The sequence below is a fragment of the Asparagus officinalis genome, chromosome 7 (genome assembly GCF_001876935.1).
Source record: "Asparagus officinalis chromosome 7, Aspof.V1, whole genome shotgun sequence".
Taxonomy (NCBI): domain Eukaryota; kingdom Viridiplantae; phylum Streptophyta; class Magnoliopsida; order Asparagales; family Asparagaceae; genus Asparagus; species Asparagus officinalis.
Window position 1 is genome coordinate 66422847 of NC_033800.1, and position 19477 is coordinate 66442323.

The window sequence follows — 19477 nt, forward strand, 5'->3', positions numbered from 1 at the left end:
AGAGTGGGGAAAAGAGAAAAAAGAGGGGACTAGAGTGCAATCATAATTGCTAACAAAACCGAAACAAAGCCCGACCTATCCACGATGGCACTCCTGTAATAAGTCCAAGAATTCATGGTAAAATGTTGGGAACCACCTAAATATTATCCCGTAATAAGCACAGATGTTTAGGCGGGAACGAGTCCCTGGTCGCTCTCTATAAATGCAATCGAACCCAATTTTGCACCTGTTGATGTTGAGGGTCAATAGGTCAAGTTTACACAAAAATATGATAAACTGCATATGAATTTTGTTGAAGACATCGAAAGATCGAAATTTCTTCCAAATCCTCTACTGAAATCAATGAATTTTCTCAGACTATGCAACACCACAACCTTAAATCTCTGGAATAAAAAATGCCAACCAAAGAGGGTATTCGATAGTATTAAAATTACTTGCTTTCTATTCTTCATGTAGAAGACCAAGGCAACATCTTACCTCAAGTTTCCAACTGCTTGGAAACAAAAAGAGGAAACTAGAAACACACAGATATGTAATGGTCAAATTATCGAACTGGTGATAAAGAAAATAGCGCATTACTCACAATATGCCTCTGAAATTGTTGCAACAGCAACAACAAAATCTCTATTCCAAGTGTCTAAGATCGGCTACATGAATCATATTCTTCCATTCCGTTCTACAGGTCATCTCCTCTATTAAGCTAATCATAACTATATCATTTCTTAATTACTTCCAACCAAGTCGTTCTAAATCTACCTCTAGATCTCTTTGCTCCATTAACCATAATATTATCACTTCTCCTAGATGGTGCACTAAGAGGTCTATGTTGTACATGATCATACCACCTTATTCGGTTCTCTTTCATTTTATCATCTATAAGAGCAACCTCTAATTTATTACAAATGTACTCATTTCTAATCGTATCTTTTAATGTATACACACAAGACCATCTCAACATTCACATTTTTGCTACTCATTTTTTACACATTTTTTTTAATTGCCCAACATTTTGATCCATAAAGCATTGTTGGTACTATAAATTATTGATGAAAAAGTATATCAAAACATCGCACAATTCCTTCATGATACAGGTTACAACAAAATGATTAAATCTACCACTGCAAAAAATTACAAGGGCCAATCGTAATTTATCACATTCAGGCTCACCACTTATTTTGAAATCAAGGCACTGCCCTAAGGAGAACATTCAACGCAGGCAACCTTCTTCAGAGAGAATAAACTAGCTTGAAAACAGAGTGAAAATTACAGTTTTGTATCGAAAGATTAAAAATCAGAACCCGTTACTCTCTCGCTAACTGTGGAGCCAAAAGCTGGTCCACCTTTGCGATAAGAAATCAAGTACTCTGTAGGGTATCCTTTCAGTTTGTGGGGAACAACGCCAAGATCACTGAATTTCAGTGCTGCAAGAAAAAGAAAAAAAAAAGGATCCATGTTTGATATATGCAGAGATAATAATCTTAAAATTTTGGTTTAATATACTACTAACCATTTTCAGATACCACAGTGTCTGTGGCAAGTGCATTGATTTGATCCAGGTTGAATATATCTGGGTTGGGTAATGGAAAAGGAACCTTCTTCAATAAGACTTCCCTTGGAGAAGCAAGGATCTGCACATAATTTCCACAATGGTTCATAGTTTCTATTGCATAAAAAGATTTAGTAATTACACCATTTCATTAGGTTGAGCTACGAGGAGCATGTAAGCAGTAATAGACAATTTCTTAGTTTTTCCTTTGAAATTACTCAAACATAACTTGCAAGTCAGAGGATATTCAGAATGTAATATATACTTACCCTTGCAATGGGAAAAGGAACCTTCACATATCGTGGCCATTCACGGATTGTATCAAACATCAGCTCTGCCTGCAAGTGACTCAAGTAAGAACTCCTTTTTCGTCTATTACATATAGAAATTTTTTCAACAGTAACTCACAATAGACCGTGAAGTAAATTTAGAAAAATATAAAAAGATTTTCACCAATCTTACCAATTCATGTACAGTAAAAACGTCAGGCCCACCGAGCTCATAGATCTTTCCCATACCTGTACCATCATCCTTTAAGGAAGCTATAATTGCAGCAGCAACATCTACAACATAAACAGGTTGGATCCTGCAAATAAATTTAAGTAAAAATGTATTTTGCATTTAAAATGAGTATTATATTGCCATACAAAAAAAAAGAGCTTCACTTTTTGTTGTAACACTGATTATCCAAAGCAACCTCAAATAAAAAAATAACAGTAATAGTAATACTTTGTTGACCCATCACCCATAAGAGGAAGAAAGCTCCATTTTTTCACAAATTGTGCCCATCTATTCAGAATCCGATCTTCAGTACCAACCAAAATTGCAGACTTCATAATTGTTGCCTGCCAGAAGATCAAAAACAGTTTAGGCACTGAGCAAAACAGCAAAATAGAAAGATATAAACTCCAAGAACTTGAGCAATAAGACTTGTGTATACAAAGCTAAGATTCTGAGAATATTACATACAAGTTTCAGTAGCATTTACTATGAACTACAAATCTACCATCCACAAAAGCAGATAGAATTAAAGAAACCTACGCTATAACTCAATTTTCATGACAACGTCTAAGGTAGCTTGTTACGCTAACTTTACTGAATTGTCTCTATCACTACAATCCTCTCCTCTTCCAATGATCTCTCCTACCCTTCTGTGCCCTAATAAAACGGTGTTTGATGGGTGTTTTAAGTAAAAATACGTTCCTCATTAGCAACATGGGGTATGATCATTTGATTCTGTCTGTATTGGATTGTATCTGCCACTAGAAAATGAAACTGTATAACCCTTGTCAAAACTAGCCTATTTTCTATCTGCCTGCTTTTGGGTCTAGATTCACCCAGTTGGTCATTTTTTTCATGTGGAACAGCCAATCCGTATAGGGATTGGCTAACCGTTTAAACATTGATTAGATGATTCCAGTCATGCAAAGCCAATGGAGTTCTCCAATTGGTTACTACAGATAGAGAAAGACATGATCCTGTTGATTGGAATAGATCGCACCTAGATCTACCAGATTACCAAATAATCCAAGTGATGTGATGTCATACCCCCAAACGACTCCCACATCGACTATTAATGGAAATGTTGAAGAGTTTATAATATACGCTCTTGGATTCAAGTACAACAATGCTAGAACTTTTGGCAATGGATCGAGCCAACGTGTTGCACTCAGTAAGTCCCGGAACTTACACCGCACCAACAGGCTTGTAGGACCGGGGCGTGACAAATAGTATCAAAGCAGGACCGGGGCGTGATAAATAGTATCAAAGCAATTAGCTAGCTGGAAGTAGTGTTATCAAAAGTGCATGCCTCATGCGCCTAGTGATGTGGGGCAGTGGCAAAGCACCTTGCATCTGATGCGATAGCGCCTTACATCTAATGCGGTAGCGCCTTTTTGCACCTCACAAGAGCCTTGCATGAGAGCGCTTCGCATGGGGCGCATGCAAGACATGATCTCGTATATTTTTATTCTTTAACATTTCAATTAGCACTTATCCTAAAACGAAAAATAAACTCATTAGGCCTTTTTAGTAGTTCAATTGAGGACTCTTAACTCATTCTTGTTTACTATTTGATTTTGCTTCGATATTACTATATTAGTCTTATTTCACTTTTGATTTGCAAAATTATAAACTTGACATATTTTTATATGAAAATTCATAAATATATTCATTCATGCTTGATTATGTATATTGAAAAATTATGTGTGCAATGTGCGCACCACTTCACTCAGGCGCACACATCGCGTCGCGTTTTGCGCATATGCGTGTAAAGGTACTTTGCGCCCCACGTTGCGCATCATGCATTGATTGCACTGGCCAGAAGTGTTGAACTAAGTGCTATGCGGGACTAAGTTTTACAACATGCAAGCGTGGTGGGAGTCACCTCTAGAACCTATAGGCTGTATGAGTCACCTCTAGAGTCCATGTTACTTGGTGATGATACTGGGAATAACTAGTTGTGCCAGGATGAGGACATTGCGTATTTAAGATGGGGTTGATTGTAATAACCTAAACAACAATAGTCTCACATCGACTATTGATGAAAAATTTGAAGAATTTATAATGCAAGCTCTTGGATTCAAGCGCAACAAATGCTAGCATGTTTGGCAGTGGATCAGGCCAACAACGTGTTGCACTCAGTGGGTCCTAGGACTTACACCGCGCCAATGAGCTCGCAGATGCGAGGTGTGACAAGTGAGGTACTCTAAAGACAAGTTTGGAAACTGCCAAAGATAGGTTTGTCACAGAGAGCTTAAGCACATATAGGCTCCTACTTAACTCACACTGGACAGAAAATGGAAACATGTATGCAAACTAGGAATGTTATTCCCATCTTGATCTAAACCCTATTTTAACCTGTCTTTAGCTGTCTTCTATGGTGACATGTTTGTTTATACGAGGACCAGAGGCTCAGATGGAACATTTGAGTTATAATATTAGTAATTAACTTGGGAAAATCAACTATATCTCTACTCTCCTCATTTTCAAGTTCTTTCTCGGGAAGAGCACTATACTAATTCATAACCTCCAAACTCAAATATAAGAAAAAAAAATTGACCAGTTGGAGCTCTCCTTCCATTGCAAAAATAGAGACTGATAATGAGTTAGTTTTATCTTCTTTGGCTAATACTGTAGAGTCAAAAATATATGTTCCATGTAGAAAATCCATTTGAAATCAGCCTATCTCCAATATCCACTTTTCAACCTCAGCTCTATGTTCCTACTTCCCAAAAATCCCTCCACTATTTCACAATTCCAACCATGCCCATCTGAAACTAACAACAATCAAAAGCACCAAGATTTTTTTTGCCATCAGTCTTAATCATTAGCCTTTTGTCCCTTCTCCAATTTGTTAGCAGTTTTCTACTGTGAGTCTAGATAGCAAATACAAATTGAGTGATTCCAAAAGGTTGAAGAAATCATATGAAGTCTAAAAGCAATAGTTCTTTTGATGTATAAAATATGGATCATAAAATAAACAACCCCACCGAATAAAAATTGATTTGATTCCATAAGTTAAAAGTTAAAGATAGGAAATATATTTACCTCAGGAAATTCTCTCAATACGGACTCCTCGGCAGCAGCCTTCGCTCTCAACATTCTAGAGGGGGATGACGAAGATGCGCCCAAGCAAGAAAGTTGTATGAATCTCATGATTCCACCATGTTCCTTGGCAATCTGTGAGATTAAAAAAAACATTATTTTTATACACAGGCGTAAATTTATCCCATGATAAGAATGTAACAGCAACTAGTGCAGGAAACAAACCTATGGCTATGCAACTGCCAAACTAATATGCAAGTGATGTTGGGTCTCAAGAAAATGGACCACAGTCATAGTAGACATACTGACCTTGATGAACCTTTCCAACCATATTTCATGTAAATCCTTCAGGTTGCAAGATACATAAGGTTTTTAATGCTTATTGTTTAAAAAACCGTATCATCCGTTTCACTTTTCAACTCTAAACATGACAAGAGTGATACTAGCTTATCTTCTATCTTTAACTTAACTACCTTGAATTAAGTACTCTGGAACTTCTAGCTTAATGGTGAGAATATTATTACATTTTACTGTTACATTTTTATTTTGAACCAAATGACATTCAGGATTATACCCTTTTTGGTGTTTGGATTCAACAAGACAGTAAAAAGATATTCAGAGGCTAAAAGCATATATTTAAAATGGAGCTGCCAACATCAACTAATCAAAGTTAATTAATGTGAAACATACCACGGCAAGCTGCTCAGCCATGCCATGGTTCACTTCTTCGAAGCTAAAATTCCTTGTCTCATACTCCCTTCCTGTTAACACAAAAAATTGTTGTAAATCTTACAATATACTAGATGCCTTGAGTCAAAACAGATATATACAAACCTATGAGATTCAGAACAACATTTGCCTTAGCCATTACAGCTTTAATTGAGTCTTCATCTCTTGGATTATACTTCATTGGAACTATCTGATAGGCAACCCAAAATAAGAGATCAAACAAGACGATAAGAACTTGAGAAAAAGCACATTTCTTGGAAGAAAAGAAAACTTAACAGAAATTCAACACGATTATTATCTAACTGTCTAGTGACCAAGCTTAGTACCTGCCCCAAATCACCCATCAATTTGAGGTGCCGATGAGAATCCTCTGAGCCTCGAAAAGGAACAAGTACTTGGGATCCCATTTTAGCTGCAAATGAGAAAAAAAACCTCCATATTTAAGCATACACACTTAAGCCACACAATAATCTCTGAAGTAGAATAAATGAATTTCCATCTCCTCCATATTTTTTTTCCAAACAAATCCATCCCGAGACATAGTTGCGGATCTCAATTATGGCTCTTACAACTTCACGGCCAATTTAATGGTTTAGCGACAATAGTGAACCCTCATTCAAAGCTCATTAAAACTAAATTCACAATGAAATATTTAACATTAGGTAAGAGCAATCGGTTACAATGACGACAGTATTACTCACCAAGCTGCTGAACAACATAACGACCAAGAAAACCAGTAGCACCAAAAACAGTGGCGACAATTCCACTGCGCAACAAGCACCAACGACCAAGATTAGAAAGTCAAACAAATGAGGTAAAAAACAATATGTTGTACAAGCTTAGAAATGGAAATTCAATCTTGTATTACAACCTTAGATAATTCTAACTATCAGAACCTGTAAAGAACAAATAATAGCAGCAAGACTTATCAAGTTATCATCTCTAGCTCGCTGACCAATATCTATTAATATGTAATCCCAACACTGGAGAAACATAGAAGCAATGCCACACAAATAATATTATGACAAGAATCATCACTGATGTACTCACAAGCAGTATCTATTTCTACCCATTGTTCTGAAGAATACTAAGCGTTTAATATAGAATCACCACTTTCGGTTCTATTACACATCAGAATCTCAGATCCACATTGCATAAAGGCAGCAAATCATTCTGAGAACCCATCAGTAGACATGCTATTATCATTACCCAAGATTACACATTTCATAACTCTGACAAAAGGCTACCTTTGGATAAGCATAAACTACCTTGTAACTTGTAAGTAAAATTAAATCAGGTGCCTACAACAACATGCTTTATGAGTCAGAAATGTTCCACAATTACAAAAGGCTATTATGAGTACCCTAAAAAGTAAATAAAATAAAAACTTGTTCCTTCAGCTTTTTCTCTCTAGGAATACTCTAATAACAGACTATTGAAAAAGTTCATATCGCATAAAGCTGATGAACTTTTACCCCTATTCCATTAAGATAATGCATAGAACAAACCCCTACTTCATTGACTTGCTGAAGAAATTTCAAGACTATCTGGTGTTTTTGTGCACATAAAACCAAGGAGTGAATGTGTAACTTCTGTGTGTATATTTTTTGTCTGACACAACCTCTCATGGCTTGAAAAACTACTCGTAGGAAATGTTTTATGTTCAACCTCCTCCAAACATACTCTCCAATGTGCTACACATTGCCAAGATTTAGGCAGTCAAATAGAATTGATTTCAAGAGACGCCATAGCGAAATCCTAAAAAATTTGGCTATAGCCCAAGAATGAATTACGCGACTAGTAGATGAACAGTATTGTACCGCGAGTCCAACATCAATAACTTTGTGAATCTTAAATTGCAACCACATGCACAGTGACCCGGCCAAACATACAAGCTCAACATGGAATACCCGAATAATGAAACCAAGGCCTCGACGCTCAATCTGGATCAACATTCTAGCTAAATTTGATAGTTGACTGTTTTGACCCTGTTTGATTCATGGTTGCATCAGGAAGCATTTTCCAAGCATTTCGCCGAAGCTGATGCCTCCACTTCCAGGCATTTACTTATACCAATCTAGTGATAAAACCTAAACAGTGAACTCTCTAGCTACTAAATTCCAGAATTTGAAATAACAGTAATTTTTCAAATTTCTAAATCAAATTGAAACTTAAAACCATTTTCTCTTCGTACCTCACCGATGATCTACCTCCAGTTCCCTTGCGAACAAGATGCCCAGCGCCCTTCACATCAATCGTCGACACATACCGCCTATGATCAAATCCATACCCTTAAACACACAAATCAGCGATCAAAATCAGTAAATTCAGCAGAAATTCCCAAATGCAGAAAAAACCCTAGGGTTACCTGAAGAGGACAGAGGGTAGATGGATTTGAGAGGCGAGATAACGCGCGAGTGATCTAGAAGGCTCCGGCTTGATCGCCTCAGTGATGCCTGCATGATTTTTTTTTCTGGAGATTTTGAGATTTGAGAGGCGAAATTTATAAGGAGGCTCGAATTGAGGAGAGAAAAAGAGGTGTTTTCGAGCTTGAAGGGAGTAAAAATGAAGTCTTTGGGGAATTTGTCAGAAAGGTTAAGATGAGATTGTTTATTTGCAGTTTCAACCTATTTAGTAGGAATTTGCTTGTTTTTTAGGGAAAATTGCTTCCTTCCCCCTGATGATTTTAATTAATGTATTCAGCCCCCAAATTGACTGGTAAAATATCAAACCCCCTACATCTTTAAAGTTCTTGAATACAAACCCTAAAACATTAAAAATATCAAAACCCCAAGTTGATGTTTGCCTTTTTGTTTTGATGATGTTTTAACAAATAATTTACGACTAATATTTTTGAACTGAATTTACGACTAATATTGTTTGTCTAGTGTTTGTGTTTTCTTATTTATTCTAGACAAACAATGATTGTTAGAGGTTGGATGGAATCGAGTATTCACGATCATATCCATTGGAGGATGGAAGGAATATCGGAGTGACGCAATATATTTCAAGTCTAGATCCAAGATCAAGCTTCATCCAAGTTTACCAAGTCGAGCCATATTAAAGATCAAGATAGCTTGGGTATATATATATATATATTATACACACACACGCACACACACACGTTTTGGTTTTATAGTTTTCAGTTTAAATAGGAAACAAATGAATATAATTAGAAAATACATATCTGTTTTATGTTTATATGCTTATATATAATTTCATCAACACACACACACACACACACACACACACACACACACACACACACACACACTATTCATTAGAAAATACATATTTATTTCATGTTTATATGCTTATATATAATTTCATCAATATGAAGTTTATTTAGTTCAACGAAATCATGTTTACTGTTTTGAAAGTTTGCAAAACATGTATTTTTATGAAAATATTGTATTCTTAGTTTTTAGACTTAACAATCATTATATATATATTTCATTAAGTCTATAAAATAATTTTATAAAGTTTCAAAATATGGTTTAGTCAAAAATGTCAAATTTCAAGTATGTTTAGTTTTCATCTTTTGGACTATTTTGTAAAATAATGAGTTTTTACTATTGAGAAGTGTAATTCCAAAAATACTTTTTGTCACATGTTTATTACCATATTTATAATCATTTCCCAAAGTCTTACATTTTTTAGAATTTATTTGCTATTTTTAAAGATATTTTAAAAATCAGATTTACTGTTTTAACCAGGTTGATTATGTGTTATCAGTCGACTGATGCAAGGGATCAGTCGATTGAATAAATCGTCTGGAAAATGTAAAAGTTTCTGTTTTTATGACTGATGAACTATCAGTCGACTGATGAGTTTATCAGTCGACTGATGAGGTCTTCAGTCAACCGATGAGCTGCTAGTTGCCTGTAACGGTCAGCTCATCAGTCGACTGATACTGTTCATCAGTCGACCGACGGCCTTCCAATGGCTAGTTTTCCAGATTTTCCAGTTTTCATTATTTTATCTTTTGCTTGGTTTTTCTTAGTTTTTGAGCTTTGTCTTATGATCCTATATATACCATTTGCCCTCTAACATTCTGAAGCAATTAAGAAATTTTAAAAAAGGGTGTTTAAGGGTGTTTAAGTTTGTTTTAAGTATGTTTTACAAAAGTTTATGTGAAGTGGTTTTCACAAGAGCAAGAGGAGATCATCAATTTGTGTTTGAGCTTCCATTTTCATCTCTCTCTCTCTCTTGTCTTCATTGAAGAAGTTCTCTAAACTCAAACTCTAACAATTTATATGTTTGATTATCATTTCCATAAGCTAGATTTTTATATTGAGTTTAGCTTGATTTTATTTATACTCTTTGTTCACACACAACCTATTATACTCTTTGTTCACACACAACCTATTGAGCTTATTGTATTTTCACACATAGTATAATTGGGGTTGTGAGATTGTGTGACTTAGAGTGTGAGCTTACATTATGTTCTCATCTATTGTAAAGAACAAATTATTTGTATTTGAGCTTTTATTTGTGAGGTCATATTGTATTACATAAGTATACCAAGAGGAGTGTAGAGGTGAGAGACGTGGTCGGTCCCAAGAGGAGTGGCGTCGGTAGTAAAGCCTAGTGAGAGGTAGTAATTCCGAGCACTCGAGGGAGACACGTGAGTGTTTGTAGGAAAAATTGCAAAGAAAAGAACAAAGAAATTGATTTGTATTCCTTTAATTCTGATTACAATTTGATTACAAAAGAGAAGAGAACGAATTTGATTCTCCCCTTTGTTTAAAACTGGGTTCTTCACGGTGGCGATGGAGTGCCTCCCTCGAATGCTTGTGTCGAGTTTGCTCTCCGTTGACGATCCACACGTCTTGATTCACTGGATCGATGTCTTCTCCTCACGATTTGACGTTGTGGAGAACTTGCGTGGCAAGTTTAAAACTCTTGATGAGTTGATAACTCTGATCGAGTTTGAACTCTTGAAAAAGAGTTGATTTGAACCGAAAGTTCGGTTGATAAGCCAAGGATCAAAGCTCTCTGTTGTCGAAGTTGAAGATAATCTTCGTTGGAGGATGATGCCGATCCCCTCAAAAGCTCGCCCAAGGATCTCTCCTGTTGCTGCCAATTCTCAGCTCCAAAAAGCCAGCCTTCAGTGGGGCAAAAATCCCTCAGATCGTGGAGGAAAAACTGTTCCTGCAACCGTTCAGCTCGTGTTTGAACGAGTCAAACGCCCACGTCGGCGTTCAGGACCCAACTTCGCCTCTTAGAATTGAGACGCGAAGTTGGGTGTTGGCTGAACATTGATGAACGCGAGGGTCGCTCGCGTTTTGGTTTGTTGTAGCTTAGAAACGCGGGGGTCGGTGTTGGCTGGACCCCTACGAACGCGAGGGTCGCTCACGTTTAGCCTGTAGCTTGGAGACGCGGGGGTCAGTGTTGGTTGGACTCCTACGAACGCGAGGGTGGCTTGGAAACGCGGGGGTCGCCTGCATTTCCAGAATTGTAACGCGGGTTCGACCCCGGCGTTTTGATATTGGCACACGGGGAGGACCTCCGCATCTTGTCTTGAAGAGATTATCACAAAGTAATTTCTTTTGTCATAGCGTTGCAAAGATCATTGTCTTGTAATCTTCGTCTTGGCTCCTTGAGAATATGAGAGTCGTCAGATTGTAACTCCCGATGTTGATTGTGAATGCTGTTGAACTAGAGCTCCCATCGGTTGTCGTGAAGGTCGTCAGATTGAAATTGTAGCCTTCTGGAAGTCGTTAGATTGTAACTTCCATCATCGGTGTTTGTTGGAGGATAAGCTATCTATTGTGATTTTTAGACAGCCTACAGAACCCCCTCCAAAGTTTTCGAAAGTTCGCGGTTGACTGGGATGAATTTTCAGAATACTTTGGATCTCACTCTGATCCTGGAGCTGTTGATTTCTTATCGTAAAGGAGTCGTTCTCTGCACTCGCTTCGAAGGCATCTTGGTTGAAGGGATTTGCCACGTAGGACCTTTGTGAAGGTATGCGTCATAATCCTGCTTCTGGAATGCGGGGGTGGACCCCTGCATTTTGAATTTGAGACCCGGGTGTGACCTCGGCGTCATGATTTTTGTGACGCGGGTCTGACCTTGGCGTTTTTAAAGTTGGAACCCGGGTGTGACCTCGACGTCATGATTTTTGCAACGCGGGTCTGACCTCGGCGTTTTAACTTGAGACATGGAAGTGGCTTCCGTGTATTTTTGACTAAGTTTTTAAAACTTGTCTTTAGCTTATCTGTTTCAAGTCTCGGCTCACGTCCATTAAGCTGATGGGCCTTTAAACATGCATAGGATTTTTGGCAAACCCTCAGCCATCAATGGATTTGATAAGCCTTTACCGACTACCGTTTGAGTCGGGCTAGCATATGGATTATCTAAATCCGTTCCACATGTAACGTTGTGCTAAGAGAATGAACCCTCTTAGACTTGATGCTATGATTTTGAATACATAGACTTTGTTATTTTCACGGAAAAAGACTAACCGGCAACGCGTGTTAGGCGTAGGCTTATCTCTACTTAGGATTTGGGATAAAGTTCCCCATGCGTGTAAGGCATGAATTTTGGCGTTATTGATAACAACCTGCTACGATGTTGAATACGTAGACTTTTGTCCTTTTTTTACGGTGAAAGACTAACCGGCAACGCGTGTTAGGCATTGACTTATCCCTACTTAGGATTCGGGATAAAATTCCCCATGCATGTGAGGCATGGATTTTGGCGCTACGATGTTGAATACGTAGGCTTTGTCACTATTTCTTCCTGTGTTATATTTTTACTTGAAACACTGAAAGAAAATTGAAAACGCCAGAGGTGTAATATTAACTTAGCATGAATTTCCACTTAGAGTGAAATTCAGAAATTTTCTTTATTATCACTAGGATGATTCCAGAAAATCTTTAATCCGTTGGGGATTTCATAATGAAAACTTGCTATTCTTGTTGAAAAAGGATTAACAAGTTCATTGGGGGGTTTGACTGTTAGAGGTGTGATGTTAACCTAACAGTATTTTACGGACCTATCGCTCTATTGAGGAGAGTCGATAAATGGATTTTTGTCAGAGGTGTAGTGTTAACGTGACAGGATGTGTGTTGCGATTGGAGCAACTTTGTGGACTTATCATCCTATTGGAGAGGATTGATAAGTGAATTTGTCAGAGGTTTAGTGTTAACGTGACAGGATGTGTGTTGCGATTGGAGCAACTTTGTGGACTTATCATCCTATTGACGAGGATTGATAAGTGAATTTGTCAGAGGTTTAGTGTTAACGTGACAGGAGGATGTGTACTTGTGATTTGCACAAGATTTTAGGAATTAGCGTCTCGCTGGGGAGACTTGCTAGGTGAGTTTATCATCAGGAACAATGAGTTTTGATACATGTGATTTGAATTTGATTTTGAAGACTTAGTGTCTTGCTGGGGAAGATTGCGATTTGAGATATCATCCTATGTTCAAGGATTGATAAGTTGATTGTTGTCAGAGGTATATTGTTAACGTGACAAATTGGGAGTGATGCAAGTTGAATGCATACTCTGTGGGGATGATGATCGTCAGAAGTGTAATGTTAACTCGACGATGTGAAAGATTCGTTACTCTTAATCCAATGGATTCCAAGTAACCAACCCCCAGTCTTGATTAAGACTTAGCAGGGGAAGAAAAAGAGGTAGACAAGGCACATCGCCTAGTGACGCACTATCCATGAAGTCGAAATAGAGGCACATCACCTGGTAGGCCATTATCTGATGAGTTTGACTATCAGAGGTAACTGTTAACGTGATAGTTTTTGTGGACCCGCCATCCTACTTGAAGAGGATTAACAAGAGAATTTGGAGGGAATGGACTATCAGAGGTAATCATTAACGTGATAGTTTTGATAGACCCGCCATCCTATTTGAAGAGGATTGGTGGGGGAATTGGAGGGAGCAGACTATCAGATGTGATCATTAACGTGATAGTTTTAATGGACCTGTCATCCTATTGAAGTGGATTGACAAGTTGATGGACTATCAGAGGTAAATGTTAACGTGATAGTTTTGTGGGCCTGCCATCCTATGGAAGCGGATTGACAAGTTGATGATAGTTCTGGTAGATCTTATGGTTGACAGAGGTATTCTATTAAACATAACAACTCAGAAAATTTATTACTCAGAATCCAATGAACTACAAATCAATCAACCCCCAGTCATGGGGAAAAAGGGTAGACATGGCACGTCGCCTAGTGGGCCACAATCTAACGAGCTTGACTATCAGAGGTAGTTGTTAACGTGATAGTTATCGAAGACCCGGCATCCTACTGAAGAGAATTAGCTTCAGTGGTCGTAGTATCTTCTGGTTCTGACTGGGAAGAATGAGCTTGGTCCGATTGCTCAGGAGAAGATTGGGCTTCGTCCGATTGCTCAGGTAGATCCTGCCTACTTTGTTCTTCAGCTTTGATCCTGGCAATAATCTTCTGAGCCTGTTCGCCTTGAGAGATCAGTTGTCTCCAAGAACGACATTCTGCAACCCCTATTCGAGCTAGGATGTTGGTCTGCAGGTTGTGTCGACAGGTCTCTACTAAGGTAGACTGTGTCATACCTGACGAACACCGGAGAGCCATGGTTCGGAACCTTTTAACGAAGGCTTTGACGGACTCCCTCTTCTTCTGCTTAGTGGCGAGAAGGATATGGATGGAGACTTCTGTATCCTCTTCAAAAAATCTTGACAGGAAGAGTCTCTCTAAATCTGCCCACCTTTGGATACATCCGGCAGGTAGTTTCCTGAACCATTCAAAAGCAACTCCCTTGAGGGTGCCAATGAACAATCGAGCCAGAATGGCATCGTTTGATATCACATTCCCAGTCTGTGACTTGAAATGATAGATATGTTGGTTCGGTGATCCCGTGCCGTCAAAAGTTTGTAGCGTCGGGACCTCAAATTTTGGAGGATAAGGGGCTGCATCCCATTCGGCAGGGTAGGGCCTGACAACTCCCTCATCTTGGAGCTCGCTTCTGTTAGCAATGACATTGAGGCGGGCTTCCAATTCCTCGATTTTAGCCGACTGAGGATTTTGCTCATACTCCGTCTCTCTTCCTTCATCAGAGGAAGATTCCAGGTTGACAAGGTACATCGCCTAGTGGGGCACTATCCATGAAGTCGGAATAGAGGCACATCACCTGGTAGGCCATTATCTGATGAGTTTGACTATCAGAGGTAACTGTTAACGTGATAGTTTTTGTGGACCCGCCATCCTACTTGAAGAGGATTGGCAAGAGAATTTGGAGGGAATAGACTATCAGAGGTAATCATTAACGTGATAGTTTTGATAGACCCGCCATCCTATTTGAAGAGGATTGGTGGGGGAATTTGGAGAAAGCAGACTATCAGAGGTGATCATTAACGTGATAGTTTTAGTGGACCTGCCATCCTATTGAAGCGGATTGACAAGTTGATGGTCGTGATAGTTCTGGTAGATTTTATGGTTGACAGAGGTATTCTATTAAACATAACAACTCAGAAAATTTATTACTCATAATCCAATAAACTACCAATAAACCAACCCACAGTCTTGAACAAGTGCAGGGGGAAAAGAGAAGACATGACACATCGCCTAGTGAGTCATTATCTAGCGAGTTTGACTATCAGAGGTAACCGTTAACGTGATGGAATACCCCCCGGCGGGGTTCGGGGCAGCGCCCCGAAGCTCCACGGTATACACCAGGCGCGGTATTGGATTTGGAACTTGGGACGCGAGGGTCGCGTTTGGCACTTGAGACGCGAAGGTCGCGTTTGGCAATTGAGACGCGAAGGTCGCGTTTGGCACTTGAGACGCGAAGGTCGCGTTTGGCACTTGAAACGCGAAGGTCGCGTTTGGCACTTGAAACGCGAGGGTCGCATTTTGGTTTGGCGACATGAGCGTCGCGTTCTTTAGAGTCGACGCGAAGGTCGTGTTTTGACTTGGAAATGCGAAGTTGAAGTTTGCGTTCAACGAAGGCTCGAGGTTCGCGTTTTGGCTGTAAAACGCGCCATTGAGGGCCATGTTCAGTCTGGTTCTCGTGAAGCTCATGTTTGGGCTCATAAACGCGGAGCTCAGGGTCGCGTTCAGGCTCACGAACGCGAATCTCGCGTTGGTTGGAGGATTGATTTTCTCGAAGTTGTGCTCGTCGCTGAGACCTTCTTCTTCGACGAGCAGCGTTCTTCTTGGTCTGTTTCAAGGCTTTAGCAGCAACGTCGTTGACGTTTATGGAGCTTGTCTCCTCTATAGGCCGTTTATGGCCTGTGGCACGTCGTGCTGACGTGGAGGTGGGATATTCAACTCACTGTGCGAGTTCAGCAGAGGCCGAGCCCGCTCCTGGAGCGGAGGGGCTGTTCGACGAATTTTGGCCAAAGGAGAGGACTTTCTTTGGCGTTTCAACAACAGATTTGACCTCCTTGGAGATCTTGCGGACACCACGCTTGGCCTTGGGGCTAAGCGATCCGGAGGAGAGGGCTTCCTCGTATTTTGCTTGGTCAAACTCTACGACGAGAGTTTCAACAGTTGTTCCCATGAGGTGGACGTCGGACTGCGCCACCACTTCTTCATCAGAGAAGCTAGTCCCCAGCAGAGTCGCCATCTTTTGTTTGTAGGAAAAATTGCAAAGAAAAGAACAAAGAAAATTGATTTGTATTCCTTTGATTCTGATTACAATTTGATTACAAAAGAGAAGAGAACGAATTTGATTCTCCCATTTGTTTAAAACTGGGTTCTTCACGGTGGCGATGGAGTGCCTCCCTCGAATGCTTGCATCGAGTTTGCTCTCCGTTGACGATCCGCACGTCTTGATTCACTGGATCGATGTCTTCTCCTCACGATTTGACGTTGTGGAGAACTTGCGTGGCAAGTTTAAAACTTTTGATGAGTTGATAACTCTGATTGAGTTTGAACTCTTGAAAAAGAGTTGATTTGAACCGAAAGTTCGGTTGATAAGCCAAGGATCAAAGCTCTCTGTTGTCGAAGTTGAAGATAATCTTCGTTGGAGGATGATGCCGATCCCCTCAAAAGCTCGCCCAAGGATCTCTCCTGTTGCTGCCAATTCTCAGCTCCAAAAAGCCAGCCTTCAATGGTCGATTCAAGCCAAGAAAAATCCAACCCTGAACTCAGTTGAGTTTTCTCGCTTTTATACTGGATTAAGGGGGTGTAACTGCCCTCTAAATCCGCTCCTAAGTGGGCAAAAATCCCTCAGAACGTGGGATAACGGTTTTGAGGCCGTTCGGCTTGTGTTTGAACAACTCAGTGTTGGCTGGACCCCTACGAACGCGAGGGTCGCTCACGTTTAGCCTGTAGCTTGGAGACGCGGGGGTCAGTGTTGGTTGGACTCCTACGAACGCGAGGGTGGCTTGGAAACACGGGGGTCGCCTGCATTTCCAGAATTGTAACGCGGGTTCGACCCCGACGTTTTGATGTTGGCACACGGGGAGGACCTCCACGTCTTGTCTTGAAGAGATTATCACAAAGTAATTTCTTTTGTCATAGCGTTGCAAAGATCATTGTCTTGTAATCTTCGTCTTGGCTCCTTGAGAATATGAGAGTCGTCAGATTATAACTCCCGATGTTGATTGTGAATGCTGTTGAACTAGAGCTCTCATCGGTTGTCGTGAATGTCGTCAGATTGTAACCTTCAGCGATCTACGTGAAAGTCTTCAAATTGTAGCCTTCTGGAAGTCGTCAGATTGTAACTTCCATCATCGGTGTTTGATGGAGGATAAGCTATCTATTGTGATTTTTAGACAGCCTACAGTGAGAGGCTAACACTTAAGGTGGTATTTATGTAGTTACTAGTGTGAGTTGTAAATGTTTGTTGGTGAACATAGAAAACCGATTGTGAGGTGTAAACATTTTTGGGTGAACATCGAAAACCCATTTGTGATAGTGGATTCTCCCGAGAGTGGGGAGCGGAGAAGTAGGTCGTGGGGACCAAATTCCGCGATCATTTTCTTGTGTTTGCGTTTGTCTTGGCGTATTTCTTTTGTGCTTTGTTACATTCTATATCGCCATTGTTGCATGTTTATTTCACCCTTGTTATACTACATATCCTTGCATATAATTAATTGAATATCAATCTTGTTAGGATATTTTGTTAGTAGGTTTTTAATTTGGCATAAATCGGATTAGATTAGCATAAGACCCTATTCACCCCCCTCTAGGGTTCTTTCCTAGTGGCATTAGGGTCCAATAATTGGTATCAGAGCTTGATACTCTTTGATTTAAGGTCTAATCGTCTTGAGTTAAAGATCCAAGTTATCTTATATTACTAATCTTGTTTAGATTTTGTTTATATCTTGCTTGCACATATATACTTTATGGACATGTATTATGCACCTTGTTTAGGCTATGATCTTAATATTGCTCCTTCTTTCAATGCTTTTCCTTATGCCCAATGGTGTTCTAGATTTAAAATATTTGTTAGATCTAGATATTTTGATTTATGGGAAATCATTGATAGTGTATATGTTGTGCCTAAATTAGATAAATTTATTTGGGGCACAAATGATAAAAGAATGTTTGTTTTGAACAAGCTTTTGTTAGAATTCTTACTTAACGCTTTTGATACATCTATTTCTAACAAATTTGCTTGTTTTGATAGTGCCTATACATTATGGAAACATATCGAGGCATATCATGGTGACTTGGAGGCGATCCAACAAGTTTGGGGGATCCCACTTCAAGTTCTAAAGGAGCATCATACACACATCCACTAGGGGATAACCCTAGTGTGGTAAGCGAGTTCGGATCCAATAATGATTTATCTAGTGATGAACTTACTTGTATTTCTGAAAAATTATTACATGCCTACAACAATTTGCATCATATCTTTATAGATTTAAAAAGCAAGCATGAAGATTTAAAATCCGACCATGAGAAGTTAGCTTCCAAATTTGATATCATTACTCAAGAAAATGTTGCTCTTAAAGAAAACAATGATATGCTAAATTTGAAAAATAGTAATTTGAAATTGGATATTACTAACTTGACTCATGACAAAAATAATACCATTTTAGAAGTAGAAGCTAGTAGAAAATAATTGGATATTCTTGTAAATGATTTTGTTTCTTCTACTTCTAATAACAATACTTGTATGCATAATGATGAGTTGAATCATGTTAGGGATCACATATCATCTTTAGATTCAACCCTTAAAATATGTATTATTAATAACAAAAAGCTTGTGGACATGTGTGCTAAGGCTCATTCTAAAATATCTAAACATCCTATACATCATGCACACATGTATAGCAAAGTCTATAAATGCACAAATTATGGTCATAAAGGTCATCTTGCTAGATTTTGATATGATACACATAAACCCACTAAGGCTCATATTAATTCTTCTTGTGCATCTCATCAAGCTTCATCATCACACACACATGTACATGCACACACTCATAAAGTTCATCATAAGCATGCTCATGTGTATAAATGTGATCTATGTGGTCGGTTTGGCCATTTGGCAAAGTTTTGCTTTGATTTAGAAAAAGAATTCTAGTTTGCCAAATGTTTATAGTAGACCACATATTTTTAAATATGATGTTTGTGATAGGTTTGGACATCTTGTTAAATTTTATTTTAATATGCAAAAGCTCCTATTTTGCAAAATGTTCCAAAAAGACCATATTTGTTTTTTGAAATTTCTCATTTGTAAAATAATTTTAAAGAACA

The 19477-nt window shown here is 39.0% G+C and overlaps 1 protein-coding gene across 1 annotated transcript; it reads right to left on the reverse strand.

Moving 5' to 3' along the window:
- Nucleotides 1044-8389, reverse strand: LOC109849345 (NADH dehydrogenase [ubiquinone] 1 alpha subcomplex subunit 9, mitochondrial). The gene is made up of 12 exons (XM_020419165.1): nt 8190-8389; nt 8016-8112; nt 6523-6587; nt 6148-6233; nt 5927-6011; nt 5783-5853; nt 5096-5227; nt 2276-2391; nt 2009-2132; nt 1816-1884; nt 1508-1628; nt 1044-1421 (listed from the first exon to the last, which is right to left on the reverse strand). The coding sequence occupies exons 1-12, from the start codon at nt 8281-8283 to the stop codon at nt 1285-1287; spliced, it is 1197 nt and encodes a 398-aa protein (XP_020274754.1). The 5' UTR covers nt 8284-8389; the 3' UTR covers nt 1044-1284.